Consider the following 19800-nt stretch of genomic DNA (forward strand, 5'->3'; position numbering starts at 1 on the left):
AAAAATTCTCTACAATGGTTTGAGTTTCCTAATTCCAAATTCTCACTTTTATGATTTACTTTTATTCAAAGACATTTGATACTTAAAAATGGGAGGTTGAGCCTGACCAGGCGGTGGCGCAGTGGATAGAGCGTTGGATTGGGATGTGGAGGACCCAGGTTTGAGACCCTGAGGTTGCTGGCTTGAGCAAGGGGTTACTCAGTCTGCTGTAGCCCCACGGTCAAAGCATATAAGAGAAAGCAATCAATGAACAACTAAGGTGTCGCAACGAAAAACTAATGATTGATGCTTCTCATCTCTCTCTATTCCTGTCTGTCTGTCCCTATCTATCCCTCTCTCTGACTCTCTCTCTGTCTCTGTAAAATAAAAGGAGGTTGAGGGAAAAGGTTGAAGATTAAGTAGATTAGTTTAGGAGGTAAAAATGAAATTGCTATAGTTTGAATGACAACTATGTGAACTAATAGTTTGGAAGATAATAAGCAAGCTCCATTTTCTTTTATTGAGAATAAATTAGATTTATTTATTACTGTATTTGAAAAACCACCAGAAAAGTAATGTCTAATAGTTTATTGTTGTTAAAGCCAAAGCCTGTCATATGTCACAGAGGCAAGTTGCTGAGAGCTATTTGCATTCTGTTTCTTGAGGTTTCATGTTGAATTATATCAACTCAAATCACCACCCTCTGCTGACACTAATTTGCTTCCATTTAGAAATCTCAGGCCAAGGATAGAATAATCATGAAGTTTGCCTGCATAGACCCTTTTTAAAGTGCTTACAAAATAAAATTGGGTTGGGAAGAAGTTGCCATAATTTCCTTATTTTCAAATTACCCTGGGTTGCTGACCAGAAAACACTGTTAGTTTTTAGTGGTATTAATTTATAATAGTCACCAGCTCTGAATTAATTAGAGAAGCAATAAAGAAATCAATAGAGAATATCCAAAACTTTACAGTGATTAGAGTAGCACTGACATAGGAAATAGGTCAAAACAGTGAGTTCTAAGCAATGACAGTTACTGGTGGAGACGTGTCCATGCAACACACATGCACAGAACGAGTCATTGTCACTGTATGCATACCCACAGCCACACGCATGGCCTATGTGAGAAGACTAAGCCCCACAACTTTCCATGTGATGGGGATATATGATTATTTTATTTTGTGATTCCTTGTATTCACTACAATCTAGTTAAAAAACAGAAGTGAATGTCAAAATTTTAGCCAATGCAGACTTATCCAGAGGTATTGCTCAGTTAAACAATACCCTATAGTAGCTGTAGGTCATGCCAGTGATTTCAGACTAATATAGAACACAATTAAACATGACTGAAATGTAATATAGAAAAATAGAAAATGATTATCATGCATGTACAATTTACTACTACAGTAAGCTTAAAACCATACCCCCTGCAATCCAGGAACGTGAAACTAGTTTTAAGGAAACAAAAGAGGAACAAGTGAAGTGATGTTGTCATGTAGCACTTTGCTTATTTTATTTACTCTTGGACTCAGAAATAATTTCTGCCTGAAATAAGCTTATGTGCCTCTTTCACACTGGAATATATTTATCTGGATAGTTTTACCTTTGCAAATGATTTAAATATTTAGGAAGTGTTCATTGTCAACCTAGGCTTATACCTCTTGCAGAAAAAAGTTCATAACATGACTGAGAAAGTAACAATGTCTCCAACCAAATCAAGCCATGATGTCTCCACCAGGCACCTGGACTAGCTGACATCAGCATGATGTTGCATTGAACAGGGCATACAGCAGGCAAGTTAACATGCCATGTAAAGGGCACTTTGAGCACTGGGTGCTAACATTTGAGTTTGTACTTTACCTTTGATATTGCGACCATTGTCTGTTTTGAGCACATAAGGATGAAAAAGAGAGAGAAATATAAAAAGACTAAAATTATGTTATATACACTGAATTACTTCTGTAAAAACAATCACAGGAAACAGAACGTAGCCCTTGAAATATCTTTGAAATTAACATTTTGTACTATTCAACCAAGTAAAATGCATATACTAGAAATAATATCTGCTGTCCTAAGCATTCATGTTAAAATTTGTGAAACATTTATCTCATTTATCTTAAATCGATCTCAAAATACAGATATCATAATTATGACAGTCTGGAGAAAGACATCCTCAGCTGCCTGCAGCAGTGATAAAAACTTTCAACTTTGTCAGAAGCCAATTTTAGTGCTTCTTCAACCATCACTTGACAAAGAAGGACTACACATAATTTTGCATGTTGAGTATTTTCTTTTTGTATAAATTCACCTAGTATGTTAATAAGAAAAAATATTTCTCAGACAACAATTTACTTTATAAACCAACTTGCATTATTAATCACAAATATATTACTTGTCCCTCCCATAAATGTCTTTAATATATATTTTGAAAATACCGAATTGTATACAAAGTCATTTGTAGGCAAATATAATTGTAAGAAATCAATGAAAGTACTATTTAAAAGTAATATAAGATTTTTAAATTTATGTTGTCACAATGTACACATAATATCTAGAATATTTAGGAAATTTGTTTATATTAAAATGTGTTGTTTTCAAATCTCAGAATGGATTGTTTTTAGATTTGAGATTAATAATCTGTTAGATATTTGTTACTAATAAAATATGTACTACCAATTTGGTAACAAATAAGCTTAAAGTAAATGAAATCATGTCAAAACCATTCAAATATATTCAAGATTTGAAAAATCTGTTCAACATTTGTTGCCATTTCTGCTAATACAGTGCATATTAAAATCTGGGGATATATTTTAACTGTTTCAAAACTTACAATTTTAGCAATTTCAATAGTGTGGTATATTGAATTGCTAGTAAAGACATTGCTTTGTACAGAGATACGTAAGTAAAACTATGACCTCAGATGACAACACTTTGCCCACTTCGAGGGGCCATTAAAAGTAAATAGAGACAGTGGAAGAGACCTTGATTACATAGAATTAATTACCCCCATTAGGAGCTGGGGCCAAAAATCATCAGTAAAGTAACAAGTGCTTTCAAGAGTTTAAAAATTACAATTCTACTCACCCAACCTGAAAATTACATATAAAAATTTTTAAACTTCAAAATATTGACCAAAAGTTACATTATATAGTTAATGCTTCTCTGATGTCCTAAGGCAGAGCACAGGGTCCATTTTGCTGGTTCTAGTGAGATCTGCTTGTGATAGTATAGAGATTTCCTCTATGATAGTATACGTGCAGATGTTAGAGTGTTTAGAGTCTTGTATCAGTTTGACAGAGAAATTTCATATCTTTCAATCTAATAATTAAGCAATTGAGGTTTATATTTTGTATGCCTATATTTTGTTAAATTTTATTTTTCTAGTAGTGCATTTTTATTGTATTTACAAATGCATTGTTCGTGATAGACTAGATAAAGCATTCTGGTCCTTCACTACAAAGGGTAAGAAGTATAGTTATAAAAGACTTGAGAGTGTAGATTGAAGGATGGTGTAAAATATGCACTAATATATTTGCAAACTATTTAAAGTTCTATAAAGATAGCCAATATAGGTGAAAATTTCTCTTTTTGAAATAGGAGACAACTTCCCTGGCTGGTTGGCTCAGCGGTAGAGCATCAGCCCAGCATGTAGAAGTCCCAGGTTCGATTCCTGGTCAGGGCACACAGAAGTGACCATCTGCTTCTCTACCCCTCTCTCTCCCCTTCTCTCTCTCTCTCTCTCTCTCTCTCTCTCTCCCCCTCCCTCCTCCTGAAGCCATTGCTTGAATAAACAAGTTGGCCCTAGATGCTGAGGATTGCTCCTTGGCCTTGCCTCAAGTACTAAAATAGCTTGGTTGCCAAGCAACAGAGCAGCAGCTACAAATGGACACAGCATCAGCCCCAAACGGGGGTTGCCAGGTGGATCCTGGTAGAAACACAAGTGGGAATCTATCTTTCTGCTTCCCTGCCTCTCACTTGATTAAAAATAAAAGAAATAGGAGAAAACAATATGAATTCAAAATTTGGTGCATGTGGCATTTAACCTGATAACCAGTTATATGAGCTCATAAAACTAAAATCAGTTTTAAAAGTTTTCAATCATCCCTTATCAGTGGCTCAGTTTCTAATATACAATATATCAAATATATAGCCTTAGGAAGTGTAGTCTTCTATGCTAATCCATGATCTTTGTAGCTAAAATTATTCTAAAGCTGAAGTACAAAATGTCCTTGAATTTATCAACCATTAACTGGAGCATCTGCAAGAAAGTGATACATTTTTTTTTATAATTTTATTTTTTTAATGGGGTGACATCAATAAATCAGGATACATATATTCAAAGATAACATGTCCAGGTTATCTTGTCGTTCAATTATGTTGCATACCCATCACCCAAAGTCAGATTGTCCTCTGTCACCTTCTATCTAGTTTTCTTTGTGCCCCTCCCCCTCCCCCCTTCCCTCTCCCTCTCCCCCCTCCCCGCGTAACCACCACACTCTTATCAATGTCTCTTAGTCTCGAAAGTGATACATTTTTTAACAGTAAGGTAACTTGGGTGAGGGATGAAAATTGAATATGATCTCAACAAGTCAGGTCCATGTACAAAACCAGTACTGAAAAATCCAAAAATATTAAATCATTCTTTCCTATAACTGTATCAATAAACTGTGTACTAAACAGAGATCACATAAAATTGAAAATAATAAAGTCAAATCATGAAATGTGATCTAACCTTCTCAGCACCACTGTCAAATCACGGACTAAGTTTGTGTCTGTGTAATGCACTGATTGTGAATCATTTAATACTCAAATTTACTGTACTGTATTGTATGTTATTGAACTGTAACTCAGGTTCTAGGCAATAAAGCCTATCTCTGAAAATGTTATTGTACTCTAACTCAGGTTCTAGGCAATAAAGCCTATCTCTGAAAAGTCAGTGCAATTTCTAAAAATAAGGGCACAAATAGGATTAACTGAGTAAAACATACGTTGGTCGTGTGTGTGTGTGTGTGTGTGTGTGTGTGTGTGTGTGTGCGTGTGTGTGACAGAGTCAGAGAGAGGGACAGACAGACAAGAAGGGAGAGAGATAAGAAGCATCAATTCTTTCTTGCAGCTCCTTTAGTTGTTCATTGACTGCTTTCTCATATGTGCCTTGACTAGGGGCTACAGGAGAATGAGTGATCCCCTTGATCAAGCCAGCGACCTTGGGCTCAAGCCAGCGACCTTTGGGTGCAAGCCAGAGACACCATAGGGGTCATGTTTATGATACCATGCTCAAGCCGGCGACCTTGGGGTTTCAAACCTGGGTCCTCCGCTTCCCAGCCTGATGCTCTATCCACTGCACCACCCCCTGGTCACGCCATATGTTGGTCATTTAAATTGCTATGTTGTTTTTACGGATTTTCAGGCATAAAATCCATTGCTCAAAGATCAGATTTCAGAGCTCTCATTCAATCAGGAGATAGCGAGCATGCAATTACTATATGGTTTAGGAACTTAGATGATCACCCAGCTTCAAAATTTTCCTCAATTTTATTTTTCTTACTCCTTTTGACCTTGTTTAGACTACAGATTAAAATGGATGTGCTAATTCCTCTGACCATATAGAGTTTCTCAAACCTATCTTAGAGAAAACTGTTCTGTCTGTTATGGTGATATTGATTTTTCTCTCTTTGAATTTTTATCTGCCAATTCATTTTCTTTCACCTCTTCTGCCTTCTCTACTTCACTGTGCCCTTTAAATATAGATCTCCACATGATATCCTAAAGTTTTGGTTTAAATTTTAGAACTTTATGGAAGAAGGTAAATCATTTTCTGATGTGTGTGCGCTTTTAGAATGTATTTCACCACGATCCTCTCAATTTTAACCACCATTTATTGAATTCCTGTCATGACATAAGCAACTGTTCTGGATATCTAGGTTACAGAGGTAACGATGCCACAATTCCTGTGCTGAAGAAGCTTATAGCAAGATAATTACTTGCTTGCATATCTACCAGGATAACACATACTTTAGACTGCATTAAATGCTATAATATATGTAAACACTGCTTTGCACACTCAGGTGTAAAATAATTGAATTTCTTTGGTTTGAGAAGGGGAAGTGGGTCCTCATGGCTACGGGACAAAGTTGGAAAAAGTATTTCTGAGAGAACGAAGTATTGAAGAAGCCAAAAAAAAAAGCATGATGTGTTTTTTTGGAAAAAGGTAATTAGCTTTGTGCAGGATTAGAACAAAATATATAGGTGAGGGTGGTACTTGGAGAAGCAAGAAATGAGGCTTAAAAAATAACTGTGTCTAGCTGGCAAAGTGCCTGGTACCCTTTACTCAGGAGCTCCAGATCAGATTTGTGTTTTAAAAAACAGCAGCATGAGTGATGATAGTCACTTGTAGGAAGGAATTCCATGGAAAGGCACTGGATGTGTCAAGAACCCAGATCTCTAGCATTCAGAAAACTGATGTATTCATGTAACAGGCTCTGTGAATCTCAGACCTCCTGGGAAAAGTTCAGAGACTCGACAGACCCCTTGAATGAGGGAAGAAAAACATGAATTGATTGTGGATTCTGGATTTAAAAGCCAGCTCTGACACTCTATAATCTTGAGCCAGTTATTTTTTTTTTAGCATATCTTTGCCTCAGTTTCCTCTTCTATAAAATGGGGCTTAGTAATAGTTCTTAACTTAGAAGGTTGTTACGAGAATTAATGTGTATCAAGCAGTTACATTACCTCTCACACAGTAAATATTCAACACATGTTATTCATTACTGTGTTAACAATGCATAGTTTTTGTCACTACTTTTTATAAATCCATACTTTCACTACTGGCTAACATAAGAATGTGAAAAGGAAGAAGCCAGGGGAAAATAAGTGAATTCTGACTTTGCTTTTCAAATTGGTTTTGTCTGAGATCAAGGGTTTCGGGGTTTTGCGGGGCTGTGGGGGGGAGGGTTGTCCCCTCAACCTTTTCCCTTTCCCCAACCTATTTCTTCCCTGCCCATACTCAGTTTATAGCCTTCTGGTCACTCAGTCGGTGACCTCTCATACACATCTTTGGGAAAGAGCTGGTCAATAGATAGTCTTGTGATGACTCACCACTGTTTCTGCCCAAGGCTGGACAATTCGCTAAATATAAAAAAGTTAATTATGCTTGAGATGATAGTGTCATGACTTAAGGACATCTTATATTACTCATTAATTCATTAACATTCCATCAAGTAGACAACTAATAGTTATCATATTATTTCAGAATACAGATAAAGAAGCCCTAAGACACCAAATTATTCACTGGTGTTCAAAGAGGAAATCGGTAACAACTCAATGAAGAACTCATATTTTTAATAGCCTTTATTCACTTTCTTCCTCTAAGGCAGCGATTTTCACCCAGTGTGCCATAGTACTCTGGTGTGCCACAATAATTTTGAAAACATGCAATACCTGACTATTTAGTCAGGGGTACTGACCTCTTTTCCTTTAGATTGTCAAATTAAAAAATGTCAGTAGTAGTCTACAGAACAATAGCCATCCAGCGTGAATGAATAAAAATAATACCTATTTTGTTTAAATAGGCAAAATATACATTTTTTGGTGTGCTGCAGAATTATAGTAATTTTTTAATGTGTGCCATGAGACGAAATTGGTTGAAAATCATTGCTCTATGGCATAAAAATTAGTGTTGAAATTAAAAACAGTATGGAAATCCCCTTTCATTAGCCATTAGTTTATATTTTCATATGTAAAAATAAAACTCGAACATACCTTCGCTGGCATGTCGGTCTCTAAATATGTTCTGGGGGTAGACAGTGAATCCCTCTATATCATGAACAGAAGAAGCCCTCCGAATACTACAGATGCTTTCCTTCGATCTGGAATGAGTCAGCTGGGAACTTGACTGCAGCATGTCAGGGTAGAGTCTGTCCCATTGCCTTTTGGGAGAGGAATGGTCAAGAGGTCCAGATATATTCACCAAGGGAGAACATTTGCTGGGTTGTATCAAGGCTTTTGTATCATCTGCTTCAGAGGGGCTGCAGCTTTCTTTTGTAGGAGACTTAAAGTGCTTCATGGCCACTGAATCATCACTGTGTTTAGATGAGTCAATTACTACCACATCAGGGTCTTCCTGTGGTAAAGACTGCTTTCTGTAAGTTAAAACTCTCAGACCAGGGAACTTGAACCCGAAAAGTTTCCCTAAAAACAGAAAAGAACATTATTACAAGACAAAAGATATATCCCTTAAAACAAACAACCAAATAAACAAACAAACATTCCTGGATTTGTATTAAATGACATGTAAAAATACTTATTAATCAATACTTAATTTACTGTTGGAATGAAAGTTATTGCAGAAAGCTTCTCTGAGGGTAATACAAATTACTATATAACTGTGAGGAAGTAGTAACATAATTTTAACCTTTTTTTGATAGTTATTCTCCATGACATGAATCCGTTATTAGAATGAAATGAGGTGTTCTTTTTTTGTTTTCATAAATTAAAAATGTATATCTACTATACATCATTCCTTAAGGGAACTTGAAGGATAGAGCATAGCTTAGAAAGAAAAAGAAGGGGTGGAGCAGCATGCGTAAAAGGGACAGACACAGAAAAGATTCTAGTGTGTGCATGTGTGTATGTTGGGGGGCTACTGGATTGTAAGTAGGAAGAAAGGGAATGGGGGGAGGTAAGAAGTTGGCCTGACATATCTAAAAGGTTTCTATTGGATAATAATGTGAGTTGAGTGTAGATGGGAATAGTGGGGACAGCTGTTTATGAGACCTTCCTCATTCCATTTGGAATTCTTACGAGGTTTTTGGTGTCAGAGAGAAAGACGTATGGTAAAGGTAAGAATTTCTTTTCCTGATTATTTGTTTTGAACTCTGAGAACGCGGCATAAAATGAATGAGTGGATCATGCTGCGAAGAGGCAACTAAATATAAACATTAAAGGGTAGATAGTAAAATCAAAATATTAGCTAATCAACACATAAACTCACTGGTAGTAAACATGCAAATTAAAACAAGAGTATATAATTTTTTACTCTTCAATTTAGCAATAAATGAAAAAAAAAAAAAAGCCTAATATCGAGTGCTGGCAAAGAATGCTGGAGAGCATTCTGATGCTGTTGGGGACTGAAAATTACCCCAAATTCTTTGGAAAGTCATTTTACAATGTCTACTAAAATGAAAAAAAAAAATTACACTTTTTATTTGACTCAGCAATTCCATGTATAGATTATTACAAGGCACAAAAACTAGACACGGCCCTGGCCGGTTGGCTCAGTGGTAGAGCGTCAGCCTGGCATGCAGGAGTCCCGGGTTTGATTCCCGGCCAGGGCACACAGGAGAAGTGCCCATCTGCTTCTCCATCCCTCCCCCCTCCTTCCTCTCTGTCTCTCTCTTCCCCTCCTGCAGCCAAAGCTCCATTGGAGCAGAGTTGGTCCGGGCACTGATGATGGCTCTATGGCCTCTGCCTCAGGCATTAGAATGGCTCTGGTTGCAACGAAGCGACGCCCCAGAGGGGCAGAGCATCGCCGCCTGGTGGGCATGCTGGGTGGATCCCGGTCGGGCATATGCGGGAGTCTGTCTGACTGCTTCCCCGTTTCCAACTTCAGAAAAATACAACCCCCACCCCCAAAAACCAAACAAACAAACAAAAAAACTAGACACAATATGAATATACATTAAATGAAGGATGGTTGAATGAATTATGATCTTATTATACTTTGAAATAGCTTATATTCCTTAAAAAATAAGAATATGTATATGTTTTGATTAGAAAGTTATTTAAATATAGTGTTAAGTGAAGCTGCAAGTTTCAGCTTATTGTGTTTAGATAATATTATTTCATTAAAAACAATAAAAGCCTATATTTGTTCATATAAGTTTTATAGCAGAAGAGAAGGATGTGGAAAAGTGTACTTCAAACTTTTAATGTTGATTGATCACATGGGTTGGGAAGTGGGGGAAATATAATGTACTGAATTCTTTTTTATATATCTCTACTGTTTGTTACATCAAACATGTATTCTTTTATAAATTAAAAAAACTAATAAGATAACGTTTCTACACCTAAAAGAAACAAGATGATAAGAGAAAGCATCCAAATAGTATTATATAACTTAAAGGTTCACTAAGACTTGTCTACAAGAAATGCAGAGTTTCTCATTTCTACTGCTAGCACAGTAGCCCAGGTCCACAGCACTCATGGCTTTACAATTCATGTTGCCCTTCTACTCAGTCATTTAGTGTCTTCAGGTTACCTTCTTATATTCTCTAAGTGTCATGGGCACCATTATCTTCAATATATTTACTATGAATTTTTCCACAACACATTGAAGATGGTATTAAAATGTGAAAGAACAGTAAAAACTCATAAACTTTTCTGCATTTCATTTGAGTATACTCTTCTAGCGGATGGTTTCATGTATATACTTATTTTCAATTTCATGTTTAATCCAGTGACTCATAAATCTATGTCTCCAGCCCAGACTTCCTTTATTTTTTTCTTTAATTTTATTCAGTGAGAGGAGGGAAGGCAGAGAAAGACTCCAGCCTGTGCCCACCTGGGATCCACCTGGCAAGCCCACTGAGGGGATGCTCTGCCCATCTGGGGCCCTTGCTCCTTTTAAACCATTTTTTGTGGCTGAGGCAGAGGCCATGGAGCCATACTCAGCGCCCAGGGCTAACTTGCTCTAATTGAACCCTGGCTGCAGGAGGGGAGAAGAGATAAAGAGAGAGTCGTGAGAGGGAGAGGGGTAGAGAAACAAATGGTCGCTTCTCTGGTGTGCTCTGCCGGGAGTAGAGCCTGGGACATATGCACAGTGGGCCAACACTCTACCACAAGGCCAGGGCCCGCCTCTTTTCTTAGTTCCAAACCTGCATAACTAATGGCCTTGTAAACATCTTTATTTAGAATTCTTAACACACCTCAAACTCTCATAGCAAATCCAATCTCATGATCCATCTTTCCAAGCCCACCTCCTCTCCTTTTATTTTGTTTTTCAGTGAATGGAATCAAAATCCATCCAGTCCTATACGCCGGGGACATGAGGGTCTTATTAGTTACTGTTGTCTCCCATCTCCATCCCTCATATACGATCAGTCCCCTAAGTTGTGTTCATTTTACCTCTGGACTATCTTTAATGACAGTCTTTTTTTTTTTTTTTTAAGTAAGAGTATGTTTTTTTTTTATTTTAATTTAATTTTATTTTATTTTATTTTTGCGGCAGAGACAGAGAGAGTCAGAGAGAGGGCCAGATAGGGACGGACAGACAGACAGGAAGGGAGAGAGTTGAGAAACATCAATTCTTTGTTGTGGTTCCTTAGTTGTTCATTGATTGATTTCTCATATGTGCCTTGACTGGGGGGCTACAGCAGACAGAGTGACCCCTTGCCCAAGCCAGCGACCTTAGGTCCAAGCTGGTGAGCTTTGCTCAAACCCCATGAGCCTGCGCTCAAGCTGGCGACCTTGGGGTCTCGAACCTGGGTCCTCCACATCCCAGTTTGATGTTCTATCCACTGTACCACCACCTGGTCAGGCTAATGACAGTCATTAATAAGAGTCATTTTCACTTCTCTCCTCTCCACTGCTCTCACTTTTGTCTAAGCTACTATTGGTTCATCTGATTTTTTGTAAGAGGAGGCTAATTACTTTCTGCATTCCATTATATTGTTTATCCTTTAAAAAATAATTTTTATCTTTCTAAAAATTTACTTTTGATCATGTAGACCATTATTTGATCTTTCACCTTGCCTAAAAATTCCCTGCTCTGAGGATGCAGACAAGTCTGTCTCCAATCTGCAGGTTCCCTCCTTTGTCCTCTAGGACCCAGTCCCGTGAACTTCATAATTTCTTCAGAGACTTGTGCTTCTTTCCAGGCTTCTTAGTGTTTGACTCTTTGTGTGTGTGTGTGTGACAGAGACAGGGACAGAGACAGGGAGAGAGACAGATAAAAACAGACAGGAAGGGAGAGAGATGAGAAGCATCAATTCTTTGTTGTGACACCTTATTCATTGATTGCTTTCTCATATGTGCCTTGACCAGGGAGCTACAGTTAGCTGAGCGAGTGACCTCTTGTTCAAGCCAGTGACCTTGGGCTCAAGACAGCGACCATGCAGTCATGCCTATGATCCCAAACTCAATCAAAAGACTCCACCCTCCAGCTGGTGAGCCCATGCTCAAGCTGGCAACCTTGGGATTTCGAACCTGGGTCCTCTGCATCCCAGTCCAGTGCTCTACCCATTGTGCAACCACCTGATCAGGTTGACTCTTTTTACTTTTCCTACCTAGCACATCCTTTAGGTTTTAGCTCCAAAGTTATTTCTTTTTGGACACTTTTCCTTCCTTTTGAACTGGATTAGCATCCCCTTAGTAACTGTCACAAGTTTTCTAGTTATACACTTGTTGACTTCCTTATTAACATTTCTCTCTCTTAGTGGGCTGTAGGCCTCATAAGGAAAGAGCCCCTGTCTGTTTTGCTCACCAAAACCCAGCTCTGACAGAATGTCTGAGCATAGCAAATGAATTTCCATAGGCAGGTGCAAAAATGGAAACGTGCTTTAGTTTTTACTATAGAAAAACTAGAATATTAATTGCTCTGACCAACTTAAAGAATCTTAGCCTCCTGAAACTGTATTGTCCCCTATTTACCAAAAATGATTGATTGAGTTTTAACTCAGTAGCTCATGGAATAGAGAACTGTATACCAGGTCCTATATACTTGCTACAACTCCTATTGTAAATTTCATCCCTTTTCAGAGGTTATTAATTGCTAGAATTGTCATCCCAAAGCATACACAGAAAGTGTTTTTAGACTCTTCATCATCTAGTGAATTTTACATGAAATAACCTGTCACAGAAAGTTATAAAATTAAGTAGTTTAATTTATTATTGAAAGCTTTCATTTGTAAACTAGTGGACTACTAGTTAACAGTGTCAAATATAATTGAAATAGAATTTATCTTTCTGGTAAAAGACATGACACAACCCATAGACAAGCCTCAATTATATTCAACATTAAATTCTTGATTAATAAAATACAGAAAAAAAATCAATCTGGGCAAATAGGATTCAATAACAACATATCACAATACTGTTTTGCAAAAATTTTTGCATAATTCTACTAACAATTTTTATATGTTCAAGTAAATTGTCAAGTTTAAAATTAGTGAACTGCATCAGAAGCAATTGATTAGTTTCTGTGCACATGAAATTGAATTATAGAGGAGTTTAGAAATAAATTCTGCAAGCTTATTACAATGCACTAAAGGTCAATGACAACTTTTATTCATTTTTCATCACTTATATTACTCTCTTTTTTTAAAACCAACTCACTGCCTTCCTTAAATTAATGATCACACAAGGCATTTAGTTTGCTCCTATAATTCAGTCATGTACAAGGTGGTACAGATGGCTTTTTCTGCATCACTAGGTTAATATGACCATGTTATATTGCATTACAGATTTAGTTGTCGAACTGCAGTTCATCCGGAAAGAATACACAGTGAGAATGTTGCTTAATGCTAGCACTTTTGGGCATGAAATATAAAACACTAAACAAGTGTAGTCCTGGGAGAGTCTTAACACTGAAAAATACTCTTGTAAGTTAAGTCTTCATATTTTGCTATATTTATATTCTGACTTGAATAACTAAAGTAGATACTTTTTAGCATATTGAACTAAAATGTTCAATAAATCTGAAATAAGAACAGTTTAATAAGGTTTTTTTACACATTTTAAAATAGTCTTCAAAATAAATATAAATATTTTTAAGCTACTTACATAAACATAATTTGGTTTAAATATACCACTTTTATATATGAAGATATATAATTTCTAGAATACATGAACGTATTAGTAACTACAATGACAGTGTCTTTCTCTGGACATGTTGCTTTCTTTTTTTTAAGATTTTATTTATTTATTTTAGAGAGAGGAGAGAGAGAAAGAAGGGGGAAAGAGTAGGAAACATCAACTCATAGTAGCTTCATCTGTGCCTTGACCAGGCAAACCTGGGACTTTGAACCAGTGATCTCATCATTCTAGGTCAACACTTTATTCACTGCGTCACCAGAGGTCAGGCTGTACATGTCACTTGTGTGAAGTTGCTGAATACAAATTAAGAAGATGCATCTTCATGTATCCTGTGTCACACTGAACTAAGAGCTTTATACTTCTCAACCAAGAAGGCACAGTGCCATTCCACTGTCTCTTTCTTTGAAAAGCCTAAAATGATGACCTTAGCCAAATATGGAAATATGTGAAATACTTGGCCCACTGTAAAATAGGAAATCAGGGTAAAGTCAGAATAAAACTATAGTTTCTTTGATTTAATTTCAGTTTACCTAAGATTTGCTGTTTTCTTGGACCATTAATATCCACCTGAGAATCTAATGGGAATCATAACTTTCTCCTCTAAATAAATGTAAATAAATGCATACACATAATTTCCCCTATTATCTCAGAAGTTGAATAATAAATTACCTTCCCCAAACCAAAACCTTTCTATTAACTTTCCTTAGGATCCCTTAGAATTAGTTGGTTCTTAATAATACTCCCATTTTTTACTTATGTTGATAATCGCAGTTCTCACAATTATAATGATCAAAACTACATTTCTACCCTCTCTCCTGGGGTATTGAGAGTTTAGGAAAGGTCTTAGAAAACTTTCTTAATTTGAAAACATCTCATTAATTTGAATTCTTATCTCTCTCTCTGTCTCTAGCTTTCCTTTTCTCATCTGAGAACTGGTTCTCAACTATCAGAGCCTGGAAGACAATTATTGTGTCAATTTGACTTCAAGCAATTTTTCTATCAGGGATATACCTAGGAACATTAGAAACAATATTTCTTGCAGAAAAACAAGTCACTTTTGAAAAAATCCTCTGGAAAGTCCTAACTGAATTTCCTCACAACTACTAATTCCCAATCATTACCTTGGTTCAATTTCTCATCATTTCTACAAATTCTTACCACTTTAATTATTTAATAATTAAAACCCAGTTAAATATAAATTAGAACAATTGTACTCTTGCTTGTTTCTGCTTAGTTGAATTATGGACTCAAAAGTAGAGAGAAACAAGTTCAAGCAGTCATGTAAATTCAAGAATATAATGGGATAAGGAGAGGGCATGTATGTGCATATTGCGGGAAGTAGGGTGGGGGATTTTATAAAGGCCATGAATACAGATATTCCCCCTTACAAAAGATTAGATGTGGTTGAAAGGTGTCTTTGTTTGAATCCTTGAAAACAGGCTGTGCAAAAACGTTTAATAGGTGTTCTCAGGAGACATAAGAAAGGGAGGAAGGCAGGATTGGTCAGAAAAAGATCAACTGTTCTGCAAGCGCAGCTGAAGCCCTTAGAGCTCCCGGGCTTGATAGCCCTTCCAAGTTATGGCAAATTGAAACCAGGGTATCTGAATTTTGTATCATTCCATCGGTTGTCACTGGCTACAGCCAGGCCCTGGGAAAGACCATAATAACCTTGGGTAAGGCAGTTCCTTGCCTTTGACAATTCCCAGTGAGGGGCAGAACCAGGTACCCTCAGCCCGTGATATTCTAGCAGCATGGTTCCCAGCCCTGAGGAAGGTCTCTGGCTGAGTGGCACAGTATACAGCACAGACGGGAAGGATAGCTAACTTTTGGTTGAAAATAATGATCTAAATTTAAGTCTACTATCAGCTATTATACAGAATAAGATTTCTGAATTAATGTCAATGTACTTTTCTAAAATCAGGGTATTCAGGCCTGACCTGTGGTGGTGCAGTGGATAAAGTGTCGACCTGGAACACTGAGGTCACAGGTTCAAAACCCTGGGCTTGCCTGGTCAAGGCACATATGGGAGTTGATGCTTCCTGCTCCTCCCCCTGTTCTCTCTCTATCTCTCCCTCTCTCTCTCTCTCCCCTCTCTCTCTAATAAAAATGAATAAATAAAATCTAAAAAAGTAAATAAATAAAATCAGAGTATTCAAAAGTACGACACTTAAATTGGAAGCCTTACAAACATTGTGGAAAAAATTTTTTTCTCCAGCCAAATATATAATTCTGATGTGCAGAGAAACATGACTTTAATTTCTGGTAGAGAAACATGACTTTAATTTCTGAGTCAGAGAGAGCCCTATTTCAAACTTTATGGAAGAAACAGGGAAGATAATTGACATATCTGCTTTTCTTTTTAGGGAGAAAATTTCTGTAGAAGTACTTGGCAAGGAGTCTCTTCTATTCCTAACTTCAGAAGGAGGTATACAAGGTCGTCATGGGCCACCAGAGCAGCAGAGCCTATTATCAAAGAAAGCAGCAGGTAGGAGTCAGACTGGGAAAAAATATCACTGCAGGTGAACTCAGTACTGACCTAGCTAATCTCATTAGTGGGTGACAAATGAAGCAGTGTAGCCAGAATGGTCCTGGTATTAGTGGCAACACAAAATCACCAGGGAGCACACTGACCAAGTAAACCTGAAGCCAAACCTAGGACTCTTTAAAGGAGCAGATATGGTGATAGTGGCCTTGAAAGACTAAGGTTCATGGTACATTTCTTAGGGCCAGAGATAGTGGAGAAAAAGCAAGATCCTACAGTAAGGCGGCACTTATAGGACTGAAGTGAAATCTTGAAGCTATGTAAGTCTTGACCCTACAGTGCACAGAATCCCTGTGCGGAGTCTGCAGCATGTGTGAGAGCAATCACAGAAGCTGCTACAGCAGAGGACCCCTGGGACAGGTTCACAGATGTCTGAGAGGCACAGCTGACAACCAGGCCAGGTCAACCTAGAGTAAAGAAGCAGAAAACTCAGGCTGGGGAGAAGGGCAATAAGGCAGAAACAGGACAGGGTGGTGGACTGACTGCTCTCAGTCACCCCAGACTGTAACCCCTCAGTGAGGAGGGATTGGAAATGAAAGCAAACACATTAGTGTTACATATACATAATTAGGTTTCTATGTGATAACTTTTTATTTATTTATTTTTTATTCTTATTTTTTATTCAGTGAGAAGAAAGGGGGAGGCAGAGACAGATTTCTGCATGGGCCCGACTGGGATTCACCCATCTAGCCCATTAGGGGAAAATGCTCTGCCCATTTGGGTATTGCTTTGTTGCTCAGAAACTGAGCTCTTCTCAGCACTTGAGGTAGAGACCATGGAGCCATCCTCAGTGCCTGTGGCCAACTCACTCCAATCGAGCCATTGCTACAGGAGAGGAAGGGAGAGAGAGAGAAGCAAGGAGGGAGGGGTAGAGAAACAGATGGTCGCTTCTCCTGTGTGCTTTGACCAGAAATCAAACCCAGGCCATCCACATGCCAGGCTGATGCTCTACCACTGAGCTAGCTGACCAGGGCCTATGTGATAACTTCTTAATAAGTCAATGTATGACTTATCAAAACTGATTTATTTTTCTTCAGGTAATACCTTCCTTTTTGAAATGCCAAGTTAATCCATTCAGAATAACAATATGTTTATCTAGACCAGCGGTTCTCAACCTATGGGTCGCAACCCTGGCGGGGGTCAAACGGCCAAAACACAGGGGTCGCCTAAAGCCATACATATGTATTTCCGATGGCTTTAGGCGACCCCTGTGTTTTGACTGTTCAACCCCTGCCGGGGTCGCAGCCCACAGGTTGAGAACCACTGATCTAGACTGACCTAGGATGACCTGGTCTCTCTAAAGAATATTTGAAATACAAATGTTATAAACACCAGTTATCCAAATATTGTATGACTAGGAATTTTACCTGATTTGGGAGTTGCTAAGTAACAAAAGCTTCCGAATGATATACACATGGGACTGTGGCATGGATATGGTGATTTAAGCAATCGTTAACATTCATTGTTAATAAAGGGAGAATACATACTTTTTTTCTCAAGTGCTAGCAATTTTCTTGATCTTAGAAATATAATTTTGGCCAAATCCTAGGGGAAAATATGATATAAAATTGATTGAGAAGAAAGATGGCGACGGAGTAGGCAGATGTTCCAACTGCCACCTCCCAGGAACAAATTGAATTACAACTTAATTAAGGTGACCAACATTTTTGCAATGAAAAGGAGGACAAAAATAAGTTGAAGAAAACAATATTGTAAATAAAGGAAACATTTTATTCATTGCAACAATAATACACTATAATATGATAAATGCATAATAAAAACATTTGTAATATTTTATATTATAATTCTGCTTACATGCCTATTAATTTTTAATAATAATTGTAAAAATTTTTCCATTGAATGAATATTTTTTGTTAATGTATCATCTTGTAACAATATATTGGAGCTATCTGAACAAGAAATATCCTTCATATTGAATTTTATGGCAAGTACTGCAGCTAGAATATCAACATTCAATCTCGATTTCTCACTTGTCCAAAAATCATTGAAAAAACTCTTTCAACTGCTGCATTAGTTCCAGGGTAGCACAATGTAAATTGAATAAAAATAAATAAATTTTCCCATGAATTATGTTTACTTTTGAAATGGCTGAATATTTCTACCCATCCTTCATCAATTTTGATATGTTCATTTTCCCATTGTATTAATTTTTCAGAATTTTGAAATTATTAATTTCATAATGAATTAATAAAACATGAATTGTGCTTACCTGTCTATGATTGAATATTCACTGAGAAAGAAACAATCGTGAGTCTACAATGTCATATGTGCCATGTTATGTTTCAGTAAGAAGTACACAAAGCCATTTACGTGCTCGGTGTATCGCACGCTCTCTCAAATTCTCCAATGTGGAGTGCATGCATCTCATAATCACGTCTCGCTGCACTGTACTGATCCTTGATGAATCGTCATGTCAAATACAAATATGTCACATTACATGCAATGAATCGACTTTGCATCAATCGAATATGGACATTTACAGATTAGTCTTCCAATATCAAAAAGGAGGACATGTAGGAGGACACTTTTCGAGGGAGGATGGAACTTACATAAGAAGGATTGTCCTCCCTAAAGGAGGATGATTGGCCACCTTAACTTAATTTAAGAAAAATCATCTTGAAAAACCAACTTTGGACTAAACTAAGAGGACTCTATAGCCAAAGATCACTGAAGAAGACACACTGAGACTGGTAGAAAGGGAGACGTGGAAAGGGCTGCACCACTCCTAGGAGCGAGTGGTGGCCCATAGGGAGTCTAATGGCAGTGTGGGTCACCCTGAGAGATGTGGGTCCTCAGCCCCAGGCCTGGAGATCCAGCCTAGAGCCCCAGAGCCTAGAAGTAGTGCCCAGACAACAATGAGCTGTGAAAAGAGCCGGGTTTCTATCCGCGAGAAAGAGACACACCTCTTGGACACAGACTCTGTTTTAAAGGGACCTCGCAGAAAACCTTGTTCACAGCCACTTACCCAGGGCTCTGGCAGGGAAGAGCTGAGAGGACTGGAGTTACAGGAGGAGAGTGTAAAGTTAAAGGTCCAGGGAGAGACACTGTGGGGGAAGGCCACTGGAACCGCTGTGCTGAATCATTCTCCAGTATTGGAATCACCGCCATCTTTCTTGGGTGGAGCAATCCCCTCTGAGTGCCATCAGCCTGGAGAAAAGCAGCTGCTCTGCCCTTGGGAGTCTCTCCTACCCCAGGGATGGTGACAGGTCGTTCTGAGAGGCCAGGAAGCAAGGGGTGTATCAGTGACTCAGTTTCCTAGTGTTGAGACAAAAGCTTCCCCCCAAACTCTCCCCAGTCTATGACTGGTGCTTACACCTCACAAAAGACTCAGCTAAAACTGTCTGGAGATGGGGCAGACCACACCTCTGGGTCTAAGAGGCCACACCCACTGGACTCCTGGGGCCACACTCTACTAAGGTCTGTAAAAAAAGTCTGGACAGACTGACACC

General features: G+C 38.0%; 1 protein-coding gene across 1 annotated transcript in view; it reads right to left on the reverse strand.

Annotated features, from left to right (window-relative positions):
- KCNH7 (potassium voltage-gated channel subfamily H member 7) overlaps positions 1 to 19800 on the reverse strand; it is a 587186-nt gene that overhangs the window by 170197 nt on the left and 397189 nt on the right. Inside the window, exons 4-6 of the mRNA XM_066346115.1 lie at positions 7738 to 8166; positions 1840 to 1860; positions 1404 to 1427 (exon numbers count right to left, since the gene is read on the reverse strand). Of these exons, the coding sequence (XP_066202212.1) occupies positions 1404 to 1427; positions 1840 to 1860; positions 7738 to 8166 (474 nt within the window). The remainder of the gene's footprint in view (positions 1 to 1403; positions 1428 to 1839; positions 1861 to 7737; positions 8167 to 19800) is intronic.

The sequence above is a fragment of the Saccopteryx leptura genome, chromosome 7 (assembly GCF_036850995.1).
Source record: "Saccopteryx leptura isolate mSacLep1 chromosome 7, mSacLep1_pri_phased_curated, whole genome shotgun sequence".
NCBI lineage: Eukaryota > Metazoa > Chordata > Mammalia > Chiroptera > Emballonuridae > Saccopteryx > Saccopteryx leptura.